The following is a 19,536-nucleotide window of genomic DNA, read 5'->3' on the forward strand; positions in this document are numbered from 1 at the left end:
CAGTTTTAAATATTAAAGAAAGGACCATATATCATTGGAAAGGTTTTCAGTGTGTCAGTTTCGCTAAATTAAAAACGAATACTGAAGAAAGATGACATGATGGCAGTTTGTCACTGATTTGTCACTGAGTTGTCCTGAAGCAACCCCCAGAGCATCACTGAGAAGAACAGCACTGCCTGACAGTACAATCAGTTCGCTACTTAAGGAGAGGCTCTATGTTTTTTATGTTTGTAAGCCAAGAGATAGACTTGATAATGAAGTCTTATGATGATCACTGAATATAGACTTTGAACTTAAACTCACATAATTCCTACAATAATATGGACATTAAATGATGAGGTTTCATGAAGCTTACAATTAGGTTATATTTATGATGGACTAAACTCTGTAAGTTATGATTAAGACTCAATTTACCTCCACTGTAGTCACCAATAGTTAAGCCTATGATGGCATTGATCATATCCTACAATTGTAATTAAGTAACGGAGTAACTGCTTTGTGTCTGCTTGCTGTTTGAAATTCTCATCCTAGTTTTCAAATCCCTCCATGGCCTCCCCTCTCCCTATGTCTGTAATCCCCTGCAACTCTACAACCCTGTGAGATCTCTGAAATGAACTGATGAAAGTTCTGATGAGAGGTCACAGACCTGAAACGTTATCTCTGCTTCTCTCGCTACAGATGCTGCTTGACCTGCTGAATATTTCCAGCACTTTCTGTTTTTATTTCTAATATTTTCTTTTATTATTCGGTTAAAATTTTATTTGATTACACTCTTGAGATGCAGTTTGTGAGGTTTTACTCTGTTAAAGGTGCTATATAAATCCCAGTTGTTGTTGATATCTAGCAGGAATTGCACTTCACTCAATATTGAGTTTTAATCCTACTGTTGACTGGTTTGGTTGGATTTACAATCTATACCTTTATACTGGGTTACTTAGCAATCTGAAGGGAGACAACTTAGGTATATATATATACATACACAAAATGTTAAACAGGGAATGGTAGATTCTAATCTAAACTTTGAATGGGAGCATAATGATGGAGGGAAGAGTCATCGTCTAATACCCTTCTATTAATAGGCTACTTACTGGAACTTTTCAATATATGGGGAAAGAGAAGAGGTGTGGGACCAATTGGATATCTCTTTCAAAGAGCCAGCACAGACACAATAGGCCAAATGGCTTCCTTCTGTGCTGTATGGAATATTGTCAGTGATCTAATATCTATCGATTTTAAAGAATACCTTAACAAACAATTACAAACTGGCATTTCCACTGGTGTATTCCCTTCATGTCACTATAACAGCTTTGAACTCTGCTACCTCCTTAGCAAGGTGGCACATTGGAATATTGCTGCTTTAATGTGAGGAATGACTCAATATACATGGTGCTTAGCTTTCTCCCTCCACCTAGCCAATCTTCTCCCATCTTCCCACTGAATGTGCTGCCCCTTGTAGGGTTATGATTCCATAGGATCCTGTAGCCCTCCGGTACCCCAATAAACAAAAGTGCACTCTTCATAAGTGAATTTGGAAAGTTAATGTAAGTGTGTTATCCAAACACAGACAGCATCACAATCAAGTTCAATCCTGTCCTTACTACAAGTCCACACATGCAAAAGCTTTGAGCAGTGGTATTCGATCTGCGTGCCTTTATTAGAATTTGACTGTGCATGGATCAAAAAGGTTACCATTATTTACACCAAGCATATGTGATAGTTTCTGTCTGAGACTTCCATTGAAGTGCACAGAGATTGCAGCAAACTGTTGTTGGAATCTGCCTTATAAAAAGCAGCAAGAACGCAGGAACTGGGGTAGGCATTCAGAGCCATGAGCCTGTTCCAGCATTCTGTTAGATCATGACTGATCTATACCTCAATTCCATTTACCGGTCTTTGATCCATAAACCTCGATACCCTTATCTAATACCAACCTGTCCATCTCAGTCTTGAAAGCTCCAATTATCCTCACATCCACAACAGTTTGGGGGAAGAGAGCTCCAGACTTCCACTACCCTGTTTGAAAATGTGGCTTCTGATTTCATTCCTGAATGGCCTATATATCCTCTGTATCTACCTCATCAAAGCGCTTTATAATTTTAAACACCTCAATTAAATGACCACACAATCTTCTAAACTTCAAGAATTACAAGCCTCACATATGCAATCTAGCTGCCCAATCTAACCCTTTAAACCCTGGTATTATTTTGGTGATTTTCTGCTGCACCTCCTCTAAGTTCAATATATCCATCCTGAGGTGTGGTCCCTACCCTGAAAGTAGTACTCCAAATGGCTCTATACATTTCAGCTTGTTGTATTCCTAGACTTAGTGGTTGTTCATTTTAAATATGTATAGCTCTCCATTCTGTTCCAGATTATACTAGGATAGCTGGACAATCCCATTGTTCTGGTTTGAACAGTTTTTCTAGAATATGGGGATTGTTATCGTCGGGATAAATTAGTTAATAAAAATCAGAGGAGGTCAGAGGGATCACACTGTTGGAAACACTCAGTGAGTCAGGCACAACATCTGTGGAGACAAGTGGCAGGTTAATGTTTCAGGCACAATCCTTCATCAGTCCAGTTAATGAAGGGTTATGCCTGAAACTTTTAACTTGCCACTTCTGTCCACAGATGTTGTGCCTGACTCGCTGATTGTTTCCAGCTTTTTCTGTTTTTGTTACTGAAACTGCAGTGATGGACTCATCTGATAGTTTCTGCTTCAACTGAATGCCTCCCATTACACTAGAGGACTCATGGTTACATTTGAACTTCTGTTATAACTAGAGTAGCATCTTGCCTAGTCACATAGGCCCCCAGTCTTACTGATACAATCCTACTGGCCCCAGGGCACTTGGGCTGCATTGGCCAGTTTTAATTGCAGGGCGGCACAGGGCGGCACAGTGGTTAGCACTGCAGCCTCACAGCTCCAGTGACCTGGGTTCAGTTCTGGGTACTGCCTGTGCGGAGTTTGCAAGTTCTCCCTGTGACCATGTGGGTTTCTGCCGGGTGCTCTAGTTTCCTCTCACAGCCAAAGACTCGTAGGTTGATAGGTAAATTGGCCATTATAAATTGCGCCTAGTGTAGGTAGGTGGTAGGAGAATGGTGGGGATGTGGTAGGGAATATGGGGTTAATGTAGGATGGTTGTTGGTTGGCACAGACTCGGTGGGCCGTTTCAGTGCTGTATCTCTAAATAAAAAATTAAATATCTGTTGCAACACCTTGCCACATACTATATTCAGAGACTCCAATTCCTGCTGTTTTACTGGAGCTGGCACAGATTTGTTGACAATGCTGCATCAGGCTATAAGTGCACTGATGTGGTAACAAAGAGACACGGTGAGTGTTCAATGGGCAGTGGACAAGGTGGAAGTTAATTAGAAATCCTTCCAAAGGTAGTGTAATACTGAATGATACAGGCCAGAAGGTCCCAGTCTATGCTGAGTTATCTGATGTCAATCACAGTTCAATGATGCTATATTTGCCATTGGCCAGAGAAGGCCAAAATAAAATCAGCAGGGCTCCCACTCTTTTACACAATCCAGTGAGCTTCTGCTAGAAAGTGTATCTACCAGGTGAGGACAAGATCAAACTCAATATGATGCCTTCCATAGTTAAATAACCTACCAACACCTACAATTCAGGCTTACACACAAAAAATGACAACTTGGGTGAAAAGCTATGGATGCCTTCTGCATGTAGAAACTTACCCCAACATGAGTCAATGCTTCAGAAGAGGGAGGAGAGGGCTGACAGCTTCACTTTAATTATTTTGTAATTAATAGTCATGCCAGCCCATCTCTGGAATGAATATTGATGTCTGCAAATTGTAATTAGCTGCAAACCCACAGAACCATCTTACCAGTCTCCTCCAGCATCCACTTATTCACGTAAAGAAAGACTTGCATTTATATAATGCCTTTCACAACCACTGGACACCACAAAGCGCTTTACAGCCAATGAAACATTGTTGTAATGTAGGAAACGCTGTAGATTATTTTCACACAGCAAGCTCCCACAAACAGCAATGTGATAATGCCTGGGTAATCTGTTTTCTTATGTTAATTGATAAATATTGAACAGGTTACCAGGGAGAACTCTTCTTCAAAATAACACCATGGGATCTTTCACATCCACCTGAGATGACAGACAGAGCCTCAGCTTAACACTTTATTTGAAAGATGCACATCCAACAGTGCAACAATCCCTTAAAGCTGTTCTGGAATGTCAGCCTTGATTTTTTCTGCTCAAGTTTGTAGTGGGACCTAAACCTTCTGAATTAGAGACACAAGAGCTACCAACTAAGCCACAGTTGATACTTAAATGTGTGACACATTTATCAAAAAATGTACTAGTAAAACTCACAACCGCCTCACATACATCATCTTTGTGAAAACAAAGCATGTTATAAATGTTTAATTTTGTAAAATGTATTTAAATAGGGACATCCAGCAATCACAATGATTGCAACTTGATCATTTTAGCATATTATGTACTTTACTACTGCATGTTGTTATGACGAGGTGAGAAAGGGGGCTAGGGTTCCCTCTCAGCCTTCACCTGGTTTTACCGTAACAGGGTTTTATTTTAAACACACTGGTTTTTTTTAGCTCCCCTTTAGTGAATCCTTGTTCACTGCTTTCCAATTATAAAGTGAAGAAACCAGCCACAGGTTTTCTTAGGTTTAAAGAGGAAATGGTGAACTTTATTAAACTTAAACTCTAATTTGGTTAATGTCTATGGATACACGACGCGCCCATGCTAGCATGCATATGCGATAAACACACATGCAGATAGAGACAGAAAAGAGCAGAAGAAATAAAGTGGAAAAGTTTGAAGCAATATCTGAAGATGGTTTTGGTTACTGTTCTTCGAGCTCACTGTGGAGTCCTTGATTGTAGGTAGGTCTTGCTTTTCATTGGGGCCCAGTATTCTTCTTAAACCTTGTTCGATGTAGGAGAATTTTCTCTCTTGAGGTTCACGTCTTCAGTGTATTTGGAGTTCCATGAGAAAGTGATGGGAGCAGACAGGAAAGGCTGTGGCGAGCCAGCCGGGAGAGGTCTTTACAGTCCAGGAACAAACAGTTGCTCTGAGTTCAAAAACTGTCCTCTTCAAGAAAACTCAGGTTGCCCAGCAGGTTAGTCATGTGAGTAGCTGGTTTGACCACGTCTGTTTGTGGATTCGGCCATCTTAGCAGTCATCCTGGAATGTGAGCTTCTTCACCTTCAATGTCTGGTGATCAAAGTCCACTGTGAGTTGAATGTGTCAGGGAATGGTCCTTTGGCTCCACAAGCACTGCCTGTTAGTATGTAAATGTTTTTTCCAGCCACAGCTGTTCTGTTTAACCAGTCATTTCCTCATGCCAGCAACAGTTTAAAATCGATGTTAATATGACAAAATTAATGTGCCTCATTCTTGGCAGGTGGGGATCTGCATGACAATGTATCTACCTGTGGGTATATGTCTGTACACCTCTATGTATGAACCAGTCTGTCTGTATGTGTCAAACTGTGTTTGTGAGCTGGTCAGTTTGTGTCTGTATGTGTGTGAGCGAGAGAGAGAGACACCCGGTGTGTGGCTGAGAGACCACATCTGTGAGTGTAAGCCAGTGAGTATGTGTGAATCAGACTGTATGTGTATGTATGTGAGTGAGAGAGACCCCTGTGAACCAGTCTGTATGTATATCTGTGTGCATTTGTGAGCTAGTCTGTGTGTGTGAGAGGAAGTCAGTCTGTGAGTGTGAGACAGTTTATGGACCTGTCAGTGCAAATGTGGGGCAGTAGATTATGAGTGAAGACAGCTGGCTTCTATTAAAGGGGCACTCGACGCTTTTAGCATGTGTTAGCTTCATTAATACCATCACAGGTAAGGTCCCAATAATTTCACACCTCGGACACATTGGCTTACATTATCAGCAGCAATAGGGTCAGCCCTTTCCCCTGTGGACTCTACGCCCCTGATGCCCTCCCGCGGTTCTGAGGCTGGGCTGGGAGCCAGGGATTCCCGGGACAACACACTCTATCTTACCTGGGAAGAAATTCCTGTAAACAGCGAAGTATCCCAGCAGCCCGAGGTAAGCAGCGACCAGCAGGGTGAAGAAGAGCCCGGCCAACAGCTTCCAGCGCCGGCGGATTGAGGGGCCACCTTTCCCATCCTTATACAGAACCTCTCGGTCCGGTGCCAGCTGCAACATCGCGGCGACAAGAGCTCTGCTCTGCTGTGGGGAGGCTGTCTGCCAGAAGCAGGCAGCTTTTAGAAAGTGAGGGGGAGGTAAACCCAATTCCGTCTGTGGGCTGGCAGTTAGATCCGCCCAGTTCCTGCTTCCGAGTCAGGAGTCGGCACTGGGGACAAGCAGCAAAAGCACTTTTTCGTTACAAATAAATCCTTTCCAAACACAGACAGATCGGAATAAGCGTCCTCTAAAATTAAAGGAAAGAATAACTGTAGCGTTTACTTTTGTACAGACACAAAGTAAAATAAATTTAGAAACTATATTTCATTAAATGTTAGATGAAAGGCCGCCCCACACGGCCATATAAACAAAGTTATTGTCGTTGGTTGCACTTCCCCACTCAGTGTCTAAAGGGCAGGTGGCAGTTGAGAGTAGCAAGTGTTACACGCATGAATTGTCATGAAATGATGCAGCACAGGAGGGGGCCATTCGGCCCTTCGTGCCCGTGTCAGCTCTTCAAAAGAAATGTCCAATTCATCCCAGACCCCTGATCTTTCCCCAGAGCCACGCAAATTTATTCTTCTCAAATATATATTAAATATATACATTCTAGATCGTAGCAGAGCACTGTGTAAAAACTGTCTCCTCATCTCCCCCCACCCCTTTTGCCAGGGAGTAGGAGGAGCACTGGACCATATAGCCCCTTGAGCCTGCTCTCCTATACAATAAGATCGTGGATGATCTTCTACTTCAATTCCATTTTCCATCCCACAAGAACACAAGAAATAGGAGCAGAAATAGACCATTTGGCCCATCAAGCTTGCTCCGCCGTTCAAAACAGTCATGGCTGATCCTGGGCTTCAATTCCACTTTCCTGCCCGCTCCCCATATCTCTTGATTCCCTGTGAGGCCAAAAATCTATCTATCCCATCTTTAAATGTATTCAACGATGGAACATCCACAACCCTCTGGGGTAGAGAATTCCAAAGATTCACAACCCTTTGAGTGTAGTACTTTCTCCTCGTCTCATTCCTGAATGATTGGCCCCTTATCCTGAGACTGTGCCCCCGCGTTCTAGATTCCCTGACCAACAGAAACAATCTCTCAGCTTCTACCCTATCAAACCCTTTCAGAATCTTGTATGTCTCAATGAGATCGCCTCTCTTTCTTCTAAACGCCAGAGAATATAGGCCCAATTTACTCAGCCTCTCATCATAGGACAACCACTTCATCCCAGGGACCAATTTAGTAAATCTTTGCTGCACTGCCTCCAATGCAAGTATATCCTTTCTTAAATGTGGAGAGCAAAACTGCACAGTTTTCCAGATGTGGTCTCACCAAAACCCTGTACAATTTTATTAAGACTTCTTTATTCCTATACTCCAATCCACTTGCAATAAAGACCAACATGCTATTTGCTTTCCTAATAGCCTGCTGCACCTGCAAATTTACTTTGTGCATTCCTTGTATGAGTAAGCGCAAATTTCTCTGAACGTCAACACTTATCAGTTTCACACCTTTCAAAAATATTCTGCTTTTCTATTTTTATGACTGAAGTGAACAACTTGTCATGCTAGGCCCCCACCTGCCAAGAATGAGGCAAATTAATTTTGTCATGAACATTGATTTTAAACTATTACTGGAGTGAAGAAAGGACTTGTTAAACAGATCAGCCGTGGTTGGAAAATACATTTGCATATTAACAGACAGTGTTTGGAAGGACAAAGCAGCCATTCCCTGACACATTTATCCCGCAATGGACTTTTAATCACCAGATGTTGAAGGAGGGGGAGCTTGCATTCCAGGTTGACTACTAAGATGGCCGAATACACAAACAGACAAGGTCAAACCAGCTAGTCACATGACTAACCGGCTGGGCAACCTGAGTTTTTGGAATTTGTACAAACATTTTGAGCAAAAAATCAGAATGCTCCTGGACTGAGAAGATCTCTCCTGGCTGGCTCACCACAGCCTCTCCTGTCTGCCTGCTCCCATCTCTTTCTCACAAGCCTCTGAATCCACTGAAGACACATGAGTCCCAAAAGAGAAAAGTCTCCTATAGCGAACAAGGTTTATGAAGAATACTGGGCCCCAATGAAAAGCAAGATCTACCTACAATCAAGGACTCTACAGTGAGCTCAAAGAACCATAACAACAACTCTTCAGATATTGCCTGAAACTTTTCCACTTTATTTTTCTTCTGCTCTTTGCTGTCTCTATTTGCATGTGTGTATCGTGTATGCATGCTAGCGTGGGCGCGTCGTGTATCTGTTGTCATTAACCAAATTAGAGTTTAAGTTTAATAAAGTTCACCCTTTCCTCTTTAAACCTAAAAAAGCCTGTTTGTGCTGGTTTCTTTGCCTTATAATTGGAAAGCAGTGAACCCCTTCACCAAGGGGCGCTAAAAACATGGTGTGTTTAAAATTAAACCCTGTTACAGTAAGACCAGGTGAAGGTTGAGAGGGACCCCTAGACACCTTTCTCACCTCGTCATAACAAACTTCACACTTCCCTACATTATACTCCATTTGCCATCTTGTTGCCCACTCACTTAGCATGTCTATATCTCTTTACAGCTCTCTATGTCCTCCCCACATCTTACCTTTCCACCAAGCTTTGTATCATCAGCAAACTTAGATACGTTACTCTCTGTCTCTTCGTCCAAGTCATTAATATAGAATGGAAATAGCTGAGGCCCCAGCACTGATCCTTACGGTACCCCACTATCCTGCCAATGTGAAATGCCCCATTTATGCCCACTCTCTGCTTCCTGTCTGTTAATCAATCCTCTATCCACACTACTATATTACCCCCAACACCATGAGCCCTTATCTTGCCTATTAACCTTTTGTGTGGCACCTTATTGAATGCCTTTTGAAAATCCAGGTATACTACATCTACTGGTTCCCTTTTATCTACCCTACTTGTTACATCCTCAAAAACCTCTAATAAATTTGTCTTACAGGATCTCCCTTTAGTAAAACTTGTTCTAATCATACTATGCTTTTCCAAGTGCATTGTTAAGACTTCTTTAATAATAGTTTCCAGCATCTTCCCAATGACTGGTGTTAGGCTAACTAGCCTGTAGTTCCCTGTTTTCTCTCGACCTCCTTTCTTGAAAAGCAGTGTAACATTTGCCAACTTCCAACCTGACGGGACTATTCCTGAGTCTAAGGAATTCTGGAAAATTATAGCCAGCACATCCACTATCTCTGCAGCTATCTCTTTTAGAACCCTAGGATGTAGGCCATCTGGTCCCGGGGACTTGTCAGATTTTAGTCCCCCAAGTTTCTCAATTACTTTTTCTTGGCTGCTATCAATATCCTTAATTTCCTCGCTCTTTTTAGCGCCTAGGTTACTGCCTATTTCTGGTATGGAACTTGTGTCTTCTACTGTGAAGGCAAACACAAAATATTTGTTCAATGCTTCTGCCATTTCCTCATTCCCCATGACGATTTCTCCTGTCTCTACCTCTAAGGGACCAACATCTACTTTAGCTACTCTCTTCCTTTTTATGTCCTTATAAAAGCTCTTACAATCTGTTTTTATATTGCTGGCTAGTTTACTCTCATTATATTTTTTCCCTTTTTATCAACTTTTTGGTGGCCCTCAGCTGGTTTCTAAAACACTCCCAATCCTCAGACTTGCTACTAATTTTGCAACATTGTAAGCCTCTTCTTTTAGTCTAATATTCTCCTTAACTTCCTGAGTGAGCCATGGATGGGTCTTTCTTGCCGAGTTTTTGTTTTTGAACGGAATGTACTTTTGTTGAACCCTTTGAATAGTTTCTTTAAATGTTTCCCACTGTTCATTTACCGCCATACCTTCCAGTCTATTTACCCAATTAACCTTAGCCAGTTCTCCCCTCATACCTTCATAATTGGCTTTGTTTAAGTTTAAGATTCTTGTTTGTGATTGAAGTGTGTCACTTTCAAACTTAACATGAAATTCAATGGTATTATGATCACTATTTCCCAAATCCCTGATTCCTTTAGTGTCCAAAAATCTATTGATTTCAGTCTTCAATATACTCAGCAACTGAGCATCCGCAGCTTGCTGGGGTAGAACCCCGAATCTGTGTCATTTGACTATAGACCCTCCTACCAGTGGAAACAATTTCTCCTTATTTATCAAAAGCCTTCATAATTGTGGCCACCTCTTTTAAATTTCCCCTTAATCTCTGATCTAGAAAAACCACTCTCAGCTCCTCCAGTTTCTCCACATAACTGAAGTTCTTTATCTCTGGTACCATTCTAGTAAAACTCCTCTTCAGCCTTTCCAAGACCTTCCTAAACTGTGGTGCCCAGAACTGAACCCAGCTGGGCCTAACCAGTGATTTATAAAGGTTCAGCTTAATTTCCTTGTTTTTGTACTCTGTGCCTCTACTTATGAAGTCAAGGATCCTATGTGCTTTTTTAACAGCCTTATCAATTTGTCCTTTCACCTTCAAAGATTTGTGTATATGAACACCCCTCCCCCTTCTCTCTGTTCCTGCACCCCATTTAAAATTGTACTAGTTAGCTTATATTGCCTCTTCCTCATTCTTTCTTTCAAAATGCATCACTTCACACTTCTCAAAGTGGATTTATATTTCAAGACCTCAGGATGTCCCAAAGCTTTTCACAGCCAATCAAGGGATCGGAGCAGTGTGAAGCAGACTGGGATCGGAGCAGCGTGAAGGAGACCGGGATCAGAGCAGCGTGAAGGAGACTGGGATCGGAGCAGCGTGAAGGAGACTGGGATCGGAGCAGCGTGAAGGAGACTGGGATCGGAGCAGCATGAAGGAGACTGAGATCGGAGCAGCGTGAAGGAGACTGGGATCGGAGCAGCGTGAAGGAGACTGGGATCGGAGCAGTGTGAAGCAGACTGGGATCGGAGCAGTGTGAAGCAGACTGGGATCGGAGCAGTGTGATGCAGACCGGGATTGGAGCAGTGTGAAGGAGATTGGAGTCAGAGAAGTGTGAAGCAGACTAGGATTGGAGTAGTGTGATGGAGACCTGGATTGGAGCAGTGTGAAGCAGACCGGGATTGGAACAGTGTGAAGAAGAGTGGAATTGGAGCAGTGTGAAGCAGACCAAGAGCAGTGTGAAGGAGACTGGGATCGCAGCAGCGTGAAGGAGACAGGATCAGAGCAGTGTGAAGCAGACCGGAATCGAAGCAGTGTGAGGCAGGTCAGGATAGGAGCAGTGTGAAATAGACCAGGATTGGAGCAGTGTGAGGCAGGTCAGGATCGAAGTACTGTGAAGCTGACTGGGATCGGAGCAGTGTGAAGGAGACCGGGATTGGAGCAGTGTGAAGCGGGTCGGGTTAGAGCAGTATGAAGCAGACCGGGATCACTATTATGCAGGTTGGGACCAGTGTGAAGCAGGTCAGGAGCAGCTGATTGGTAAGTTTTTTAATGTAGTAAGTTTATTAGTCTAATAAATAGAGGCATGGTAGTGCAGCACAGAGCGATGGAGTGCACATCCTGCCTCCATGTGGGAACTCGAGGACACTTCTCATGTCCTGGACAACAACATGTTGTCGTTAGAGTTTTTTTTTAAACTAAGAGGTCAGTGTGCCTTTAAGACTGAGATAAAGAGGACTTTCTGTGAACTGAATGTTGACTTGATATTTGAAGTGCAGGCTGCAAGGCAATTTGTATCAAAGCAACCAGTAAGTTGTATGACAATCTTGTGACTAGGTTTTTGTTGAAAAGCTAGTTTCACTTTTGTTCAGTTACTGCTGGAGACTGGCCAGGAATACAGCCCAGAAAACTCTTTTGCTTGAAAAATAATTCCTGTATCAAGTGAAACTCTAATTTCTTCATGAAGTTAAAAGAACTTTGAAGGAGTTGCAAATCTAATGTATGGGAGCTAAAACCCTTGTTGTTGTTTATGCCTGAAGAGAAAGGGAAAGGCCCAGAGAAAGAGGAGTTGCTGCTCTTTGTGGAGAAAGGCTCCTTTGCTGAGAGAAAGCCTGCATTGTTGAAGGTAGCAAAATTTCTAGTGCCTCCAGTTCTCAAGAATCACAGCCTCAAGTGTGAGCCCTGTTGCATTTTTGTATTTTTGGAACTTCCTGCAATCTCAAGAAAGTTTCTACTGTTAAGACAGCTACTTTAAAATTTAAGCAGATTTGTTGCTACAGCTTTTGCTGAAAGAGCTGTGTGATGCTTGCTGCAGACGATATATCTTGAATGCCTACCCACCACAGACTGTTCATTAATTTCACCTGGAGACTTTGAGTGGCATCTGACTATTTGACTCTGGGACACCTCACCAATCTGGAAATTTCCTACCAGAAGTTACAACCCAGTTATTTTAATTATTCCTAAGAAACCGTTGTAAAATCAATATATCAATTTTCCCCGGTTAACCATTAGTTTTTGAATGTATTTGTGTGCATGAGGGTTTGGAAGATTAAGGAGTTATAAAATCTTTTCATGCTTATAGATTTATCTCATTATCATTTAAAACTTGGTTTATTCATTAATAGTTAATTTTGTTGTTGTTTAAATAAACCTGGTTTGGTGTGCTTAAGAGCAATCAGGCAGAGAGGGAATGGGTGACCGCCAGGCAGTCAAGAAGGACCAGGCAGGTAGCACAGGAGTCCCCTGAGTGAATCTCACTCACTGACAAGTATTCCATTTTGAATACTGATGAGAGTGATAGTTCCTCTAGGTTGTGCAGCCAGAGTCTAGACCACTGCACTATGGCTGGCTCAGCTATACAGTGGTGCAGGAGGAAGATTAGAAAAACAATAGTAACAGGGGATTCCACAGGTAGGGGAACAGACAGGCCTTTCTGTGGCTGCAGACATGAATCCAGGATAGTATGTTGCCTCCCTGGTGCCAGGGTCAAGGATGTCATGGAGCAGCTGCAGAGCACTCTGAGTGGGGACGGTGAGCAGCCGGTAGTCGTGGTCCATAACAGTACCAACAACATTGGTAGAAAGAGGGATGAAGTCCTGCAGGCAGAGTTTAGGGAGGTAGGAAAGAAACTAGCAAGCAGGACCTCAAAGGTAGTTATCTCCAGATTACTCCCAGTACCACATGCCAGTGCATATAGAAATAAGAAGATAGAGCAGATGAATGCATGGCTGGAGAGGTGCTGCAGGAAGAAGGGCTTCAGTTTCCTTGACATTGTGATCAGTTCTGCGGGAGGCGGGGCCTGTACAAGCTGGATGGTTGCACCTTAACAGAGCCAGGACCAATGTCCTTGCAGGGCGATTTGCTATTGGAGAGGATTTAACCTAACTTGACAGGGGTGTGGGAACCAGGAGGTAAATTTAGACAAGAAAACCAAGGAGCAGCGAAAAGTGGGAGAGACATACAGAAGTAGAGTAGGAAATAGTACGGCATTAGGTAGGGTCAGTGTAAGTGAGAATGTAATAAGGTCTAAATTAGGGTTACAATGCATACATATGAATGTGCGGAGTGTGATAAATGAGGTTGGTGAGCTGCAGGTGCAGATAACCACGTGGAAATATGATGTTGTGATAATGGAGATCTGGCTCAAAGAAGGGCAGGACTGGATACTAAATATTTCCGGATACAAGGTGTTCAGGAAAGATGGGCAAGGAAGAAGGGAAAGGAGGAGGGGTAGCTGCATTCATTAAGGGGAACATTACAGTGCTGGAGAGAGAAGATGTCCTAGTGGGGTTAAGGACAGAATCTATTTGGTTGGAGCTAAGAAACAACATTGCTGATGGTATTCTATAGACCACAAACTAGTTGGAAGGATATAGAGGAACAAATTTGCAAGAAAATTACAGAGAGGTGTAAGAATTATAGAGTAGTTATAATGGGGAACTTGAATTATTCTTATGTAGACTGGGATAGTAATAGTGTAAAAGGCAGAGAGGGGCAAGGGTTTCTAGAATGTGTTCAGGAGAATTTTCTACATCAGATTGTTTCCAGTCCAACAAAGAAGGATACATTGCTGAATCTGGTTCTGGAGAATGAGGTGGGTCAAGTGAATCAAGTGACAGTAGAGGAACATTTAGGGGACAGTGACCATAGCATTATAAGGAAAAGGACAAGGAGCAATCCAGAGTAAAGATAATTAATTGGGGAGAGCCAGCTTCAATGGAGGGAGAATGGATCTGGCCCAAGTAAATTGGAATCAAAGATTGGAAGGCAAAACTGTAACTGAACAATGGGTTGCTTTTAAAAAGGAAATAGCTTGGGTATAGTCAAGGTACGAACCCATGAGGAGGAAAGCTAGGGCAAACAGATCCAGGGCTCCCTAGATGACAAAAATGATAGAGAGTAAGATGAAGCAGAAAAAGGGTGCATATGACAGAGGTCAGGTCGATAATACAATTGAGAGCCAGGTTGAATATAGAAGGTTCAGACGGGAAGTGAAAAAACAAATAAGAAAAGCAAAGAGAGAGTATGAGAAGAGACTTGCAGGTAACATAAAAGGGAATCGAAAAGTATTCTATAGGCACATAAATAGTAAAAGGAGGACTGAGGCCAATTAGGGACCTAAAAGGGGATTTACGCATGAAGGTAGGGGCATGGTTGAGGTACTAATTGAGTACTGGATTTATCAAGGAAGAAGATACTGCCCAAGTCATGGTGAAAGAGGAGGTAGTTCAGACACTGAATGGGCTAAAAATTGATAAAGAAGAGGTATTAAATAGGCTAGCTGTACTTAAAATTGGTAAGTCACCAGGATAGGATGAGATAAATCCCAGGATACTTAGGGAAGTAAGGGTGGAAATTGCGGAGCACTGGCCATAATCTTCCAATTCTCCTTAGATGTAGGTGTCGTGCTAGAGGACTGGAGAATTGCAAATGTTACACCCTTGTTCAAAGAATTGTGTAAGGACAAGCCCGGCAACTACAGGCCAGTCAGTTTAACCTCAGTGGTGGGAAAGCTTTTAGAAATGATAATTTGGGATAAAATTAATAGTCATTTGGACAAATATGGGTTAATTAAGGAAAGACAGTACAGATTTGTTAAAGGCAAATCATGTTTAATTAACTTGCTTTAGTTTTTTGATGAGGTAACAGAAAGCGTTGATGAGGGTAATACAGTTGATGTGGTGTACATGGACTTCCAAAAGGCATTTGATAAAGTGCCACATAACAGACTTGTCAGCAAACCTAGAGCCCATGGAATAAATGGGACAGTAGCAGCATGGATACACAATTGGCTGAGTGACAGGAAACAGAGAGGAGTTGTGAACGGTTGTTTTTTTGGACTGGAGGAAGGTATATAGTGGGGTTCCCCAGCAGTCTGTGTTGGGACCCCTGCTTTTCTTGATATATATTAATGACCTAGGTGCACAGGGCACAATTTCAAAATTTTCGTAAGATACAAAACTTGGAAGTATGTGAGGAGGATAGTGATAAGATTCAAGAGGATATTGATAGGATGGTGGAATGGGCAGACAAGTGGAAGATGAAATTTCATGAGAGAAATGTGAAGTCATTCATTTTGGCAGGAAGAATGAGGAAAGACAAAATAAATTAAAGGGTACAATTCGAAAGGGGGTGCAGGAGCAGAGGGATCTAGAGATATATGTGCACAAATCATTGAAGGTTGCAGATTAGGTTGAGAAAACAGTTAATAAATCACATGTGATCCTGGGCTTTACAAATAGGGGCATAGAGTACAAAAATAAGGAAGTTATGATAAACCTGTTTAAAACACTGGTTCAGCCTCAAGGGGAGTATTGTGTCCAGTTCTGGGAACCACAATTTCAGAAGGATGTGAAGGCATTAGAGAGGGTGCAGTAAAGATTCACGAAAATGTTTCCAGGGATGAGGAACTTCAGTTATGTGGATAGATTGGAGAAGCTGGGGTTGTTCTCCTTGGAGAAGAGAAGATTAAGAGGTGATTTGATAGAGATGTTCAAAATCATGAGGGGTCTGGACAGATAGAGGGTAGATAGAGAGAAACTGTTCCCATTGGCCGAAGACATTGATTTAAGGTGATTGGCAAAAGAAGCAACAGTGACATGAGGAAAAAAATTTTTATGCAATGAATGGTTAGGATCTGGAATGCACTGACTGAATGTGTGATGGGGGCAGATTCAATTGAGGCCTTCAAAAGAGAATTGGATAATTATCTGAAGAGAAAAGATTTGTAGGGCGACAGGGAAAAGGGAGGGGAGTGGGACAAGGTGAGTTCTCTTGCAGAGAGCTGCATGGACATAATGGGCCAAATGCCCTCCTTCTGTGCTGTAACAATTCTATGATTCTCTGAAGCATCAGAGCTATGGGGATAGGTGAGGAGTCAGTGAGTGTTTACTCTGAAGAAGGCTGCGAAGAGATCTTATTTGAGTGTCCAAGTTTCATAAGAGTTTAGATAAATGGAATACTGATCATATGTTTTGAGATTGTCACCAGCTCTAAAACCAGGCTCAAGGTTAGAAATGGGAAGGTGAAAAGCCAGTATTGATTAAATTACTCTATCCCAAAGTGACAGCATGACCTGTGGAAGTAGGGAGAGAAGAATCAGTGTGAACTGGGAGTGAGGAGAGAATACTATCAGTGTGAATGGAGTGGTGAGAAGATTAGCTGTGCTTCACTCTGATAATGCTCTAAATAATTTAAAATGATTTAATAGTCAGGCTTAGTAACAGAGGTTATCCACAATAACCTGGAATTTTTCCACAATTTCTGCCACAATCTTCTTCTATACAAATGTTGAAATGTTGTGTATACTTGCAGTTTAAGCTACGGCAAGCCATGTCCCACTGCACTTTCAATGTAACATCACTGTTGTAATTCTATATTTAGAATAGTTTTTGAGTTGTCAGATTTTTCAGGCTGACAGACTTTGAATCTACCCATTCTAAATGCTCTGCTTTGTTCCAGGACCTCATTCTGCACTCCAAGACGGAATTCCAGGTTTCATAATAAATTAGGAAATGCGCCTGCAGCATTGAGCTCAATCCCACAGTGAAGCAGCAATACCAGCTGAGAACTGCAGCCATGACTGGCAGTGTGGAACACTTTAAGGAGGTAGAATGTTTCTGTGCGTTGGGGGGAATTGGAGCAAGAGATTGACTATGAACTGAGAAGACAGAGGGGTTGGGACATTCCCTTTTGAGGGGGACGCGTGACTGTTTAAGTTGTTTTCGGGAAAGTGATAGTCTGGTTGTGTTGTTGAATGTAGGATAACCCAAAATGTCACTTATTCTTTTATGTAAAATTTACATATTTAAAATCTTTTAATTACGAAGTAAACATGTTTAAATTAAACCATAATGTCACTATTTTCCCTGGATCCCTAGAAAGTTTTTTTTTTATTTCCAAAATATACTTTATTCATAAAAGTCTGTAAAAATTACATTACCAGTTTCAAACAGCACCAAGTCAACAAATACAAACATTGCAATTGAGGTCCGTTGCTTCATTACAATCATGAGTTGCCTCACAACACTTCCATTTCATTGTCATGCCATATACATTTTTACATTTACAGCACACAAAATTTCTCCAATACAGTTCGAGGGGTTTCCCATGGATCCAGCCCCTCAGTTCAGCTTGGTGGGGGGACCTTACACTGTGGTCTTTCCCACATTTCTCTCATGATGCAGTTGAAGTCACCGTCTAGGATGACCGGCCTGGACGTCGCCAGCAGCAGTGGGAGCTGCTGGAAGACGGTCAGCCGCTCGCTGCGTTGTACCGGGGCGTACACGTTGATCAACCGGAGTGGAGCGTTGTTGTACATCACGCCTGCTACGAGGAGGCGGCCGCCCACCACCTCCTTAACTTCGGAGATGGTGAAGTTACCTCCCCGCAGCAGAATACCCAGGCCGGAGGAACGGCAATCATTACCCCCCGACCAGATCGATGGCCCGTGGGACCACCACCGCGACCACTGCCTGTAGGTGCTGAGGTGTGGTATTCCACACTCCTGCAGAAACAGTAGGTCGGCTTTGACCTTGGCGAGGTAACCCAAGGTTGAAACACATCGCGTAGTGGATTTAATGCTACGCACATTAATGGAAGCAATCTTTACACCCATTTTTTAAAAGTTATTTGTTGCTTCCCATACCATTTGTCCTTGCTAGTCCCAGTCCTTCGGGATGTTCCTGCATACCCATCGTGTGCGCAAGCAGTTTCACATTGGCTGGGCTCAGAAACCCCTCCTGCTTTTTCATGCAGTGTTTGTTCCGCTCGGGTGACATTGGGGGGGTCTTGTAGGCAGAGAGGATTGGGTTGTCCTCAGCTGCTTCCATCTGTTCCTCCTCGAAAACATCACTGCACCCGGCTTCCCAGAGCTGAGGTGCGCCAGACGCGTCTTTGCTCCCGGTGTCCCGGAGCTGAGATGCGTTGGCCACGTCATTATGTGTGGCGCATTGGGGTTGGGGCACGCCGGGCCCATCACAGCTTCCAGTGCCCGGGGGCTGGGATGCATTATCATCCATCTTGGAGTTCTGCCGCCTCTTTTGAAGGGGCTGTTGTTCCAGCATTCCTCCGTCCAGTGTAGAGGAGTTGTTGCAGTCTGATTCAGAAGATAGCCTCCTCTTGCCACTGGTTTGGGTGGTGGCCTGTTCAGCTTTGGGATGTTTTTTCTTTGTGGTTTTCCTCTGGACCACTTGCCACTGACCTGTTTGTCCATCTGCTGCCTCCTCCTCCATTGATTCTGTCTGTGGAGGAGGGGTTTCCGGGTGCTGGGTCGGTGCTGGGTCACTGGTTTCAGCTGCCTCCCGTTCCTTCTCCTTCTCAGGTTGAAGTTCCTCACTGCGGAGAAGGTTGCTGGTCTCCTTTCGAACACCGGACGCCTTCGTCGAACCTTCTCTCGGCCTTTCCTTGGACCTTGCTGCCTGAGCATAACTGAGGCAGCGTTTGGGGCAGGTCTTGTAGAGATGGCCTGCCGCACCGCACAAGTTGCAACACTTAGTCTGCTTACAGTCCTTGGTCTGATGGCCTTCCTCCTTGCAGTTCTTGCAAACAACCGTGCTGCAGTTGGCTGCCATGTGACCAGATTTGCCACAGGTGCGGCAAACTCTGGGCTGCCCAGCGTAGACCAAGAAGCCTCGACTTCCCCCGATAGTGAAGCTGGAGGGAGGGTGGATGATGGCTCCACTGGGATCGACCTCCAAGGTCACCTTGACCTGCCGCTTGCTGGTCCAAATCCCAAAGGGGTCCTTGACATCAGTGCTGCTGCCGGCCACCTCGACGTACCTGGCGAGAAAGGTGAGTACATCCACCACCGGAACATGGGGGTTGTAGAGGTGAATCGTCACCACCCGGTCCCGTTGTGACGGAAGCGTGAAGAGCGGCTCCGCTGTGAGGATCGACAGTGGCGCCTGGTCCCCTTTCTCCTTGAACGCCTTCAGGAACTTGATGCATCCCGCCACGTTCCGAAACGTCACGTCGAAGTATCCACTGCTGGGGAAATCCTGTAGGCAGAAGACCTCC

General features: G+C 43.4%; 1 protein-coding gene across 1 annotated transcript in view; it reads right to left on the reverse strand.

The window, feature by feature from the left end:
• The window catches only part of fam151a (family with sequence similarity 151 member A), a 39,179-nt gene extending 32,692 nt beyond the window's left edge, over positions 1 to 6,487 (reverse strand). The window contains exon 1 of the mRNA XM_068037545.1: positions 6,026 to 6,487. Within this exon, the coding sequence (XP_067893646.1) occupies positions 6,026 to 6,191 (166 nt within the window). The 5' untranslated portion in view covers positions 6,192 to 6,487. The remainder of the gene's footprint in view (positions 1 to 6,025) is intronic.
• Between the last annotated feature and the right edge of the window lie 13,049 nt (positions 6,488 to 19,536).

Source organism: Heterodontus francisci, chromosome 8, assembly GCF_036365525.1.
Source record: "Heterodontus francisci isolate sHetFra1 chromosome 8, sHetFra1.hap1, whole genome shotgun sequence".
NCBI lineage: Eukaryota > Metazoa > Chordata > Chondrichthyes > Heterodontiformes > Heterodontidae > Heterodontus > Heterodontus francisci.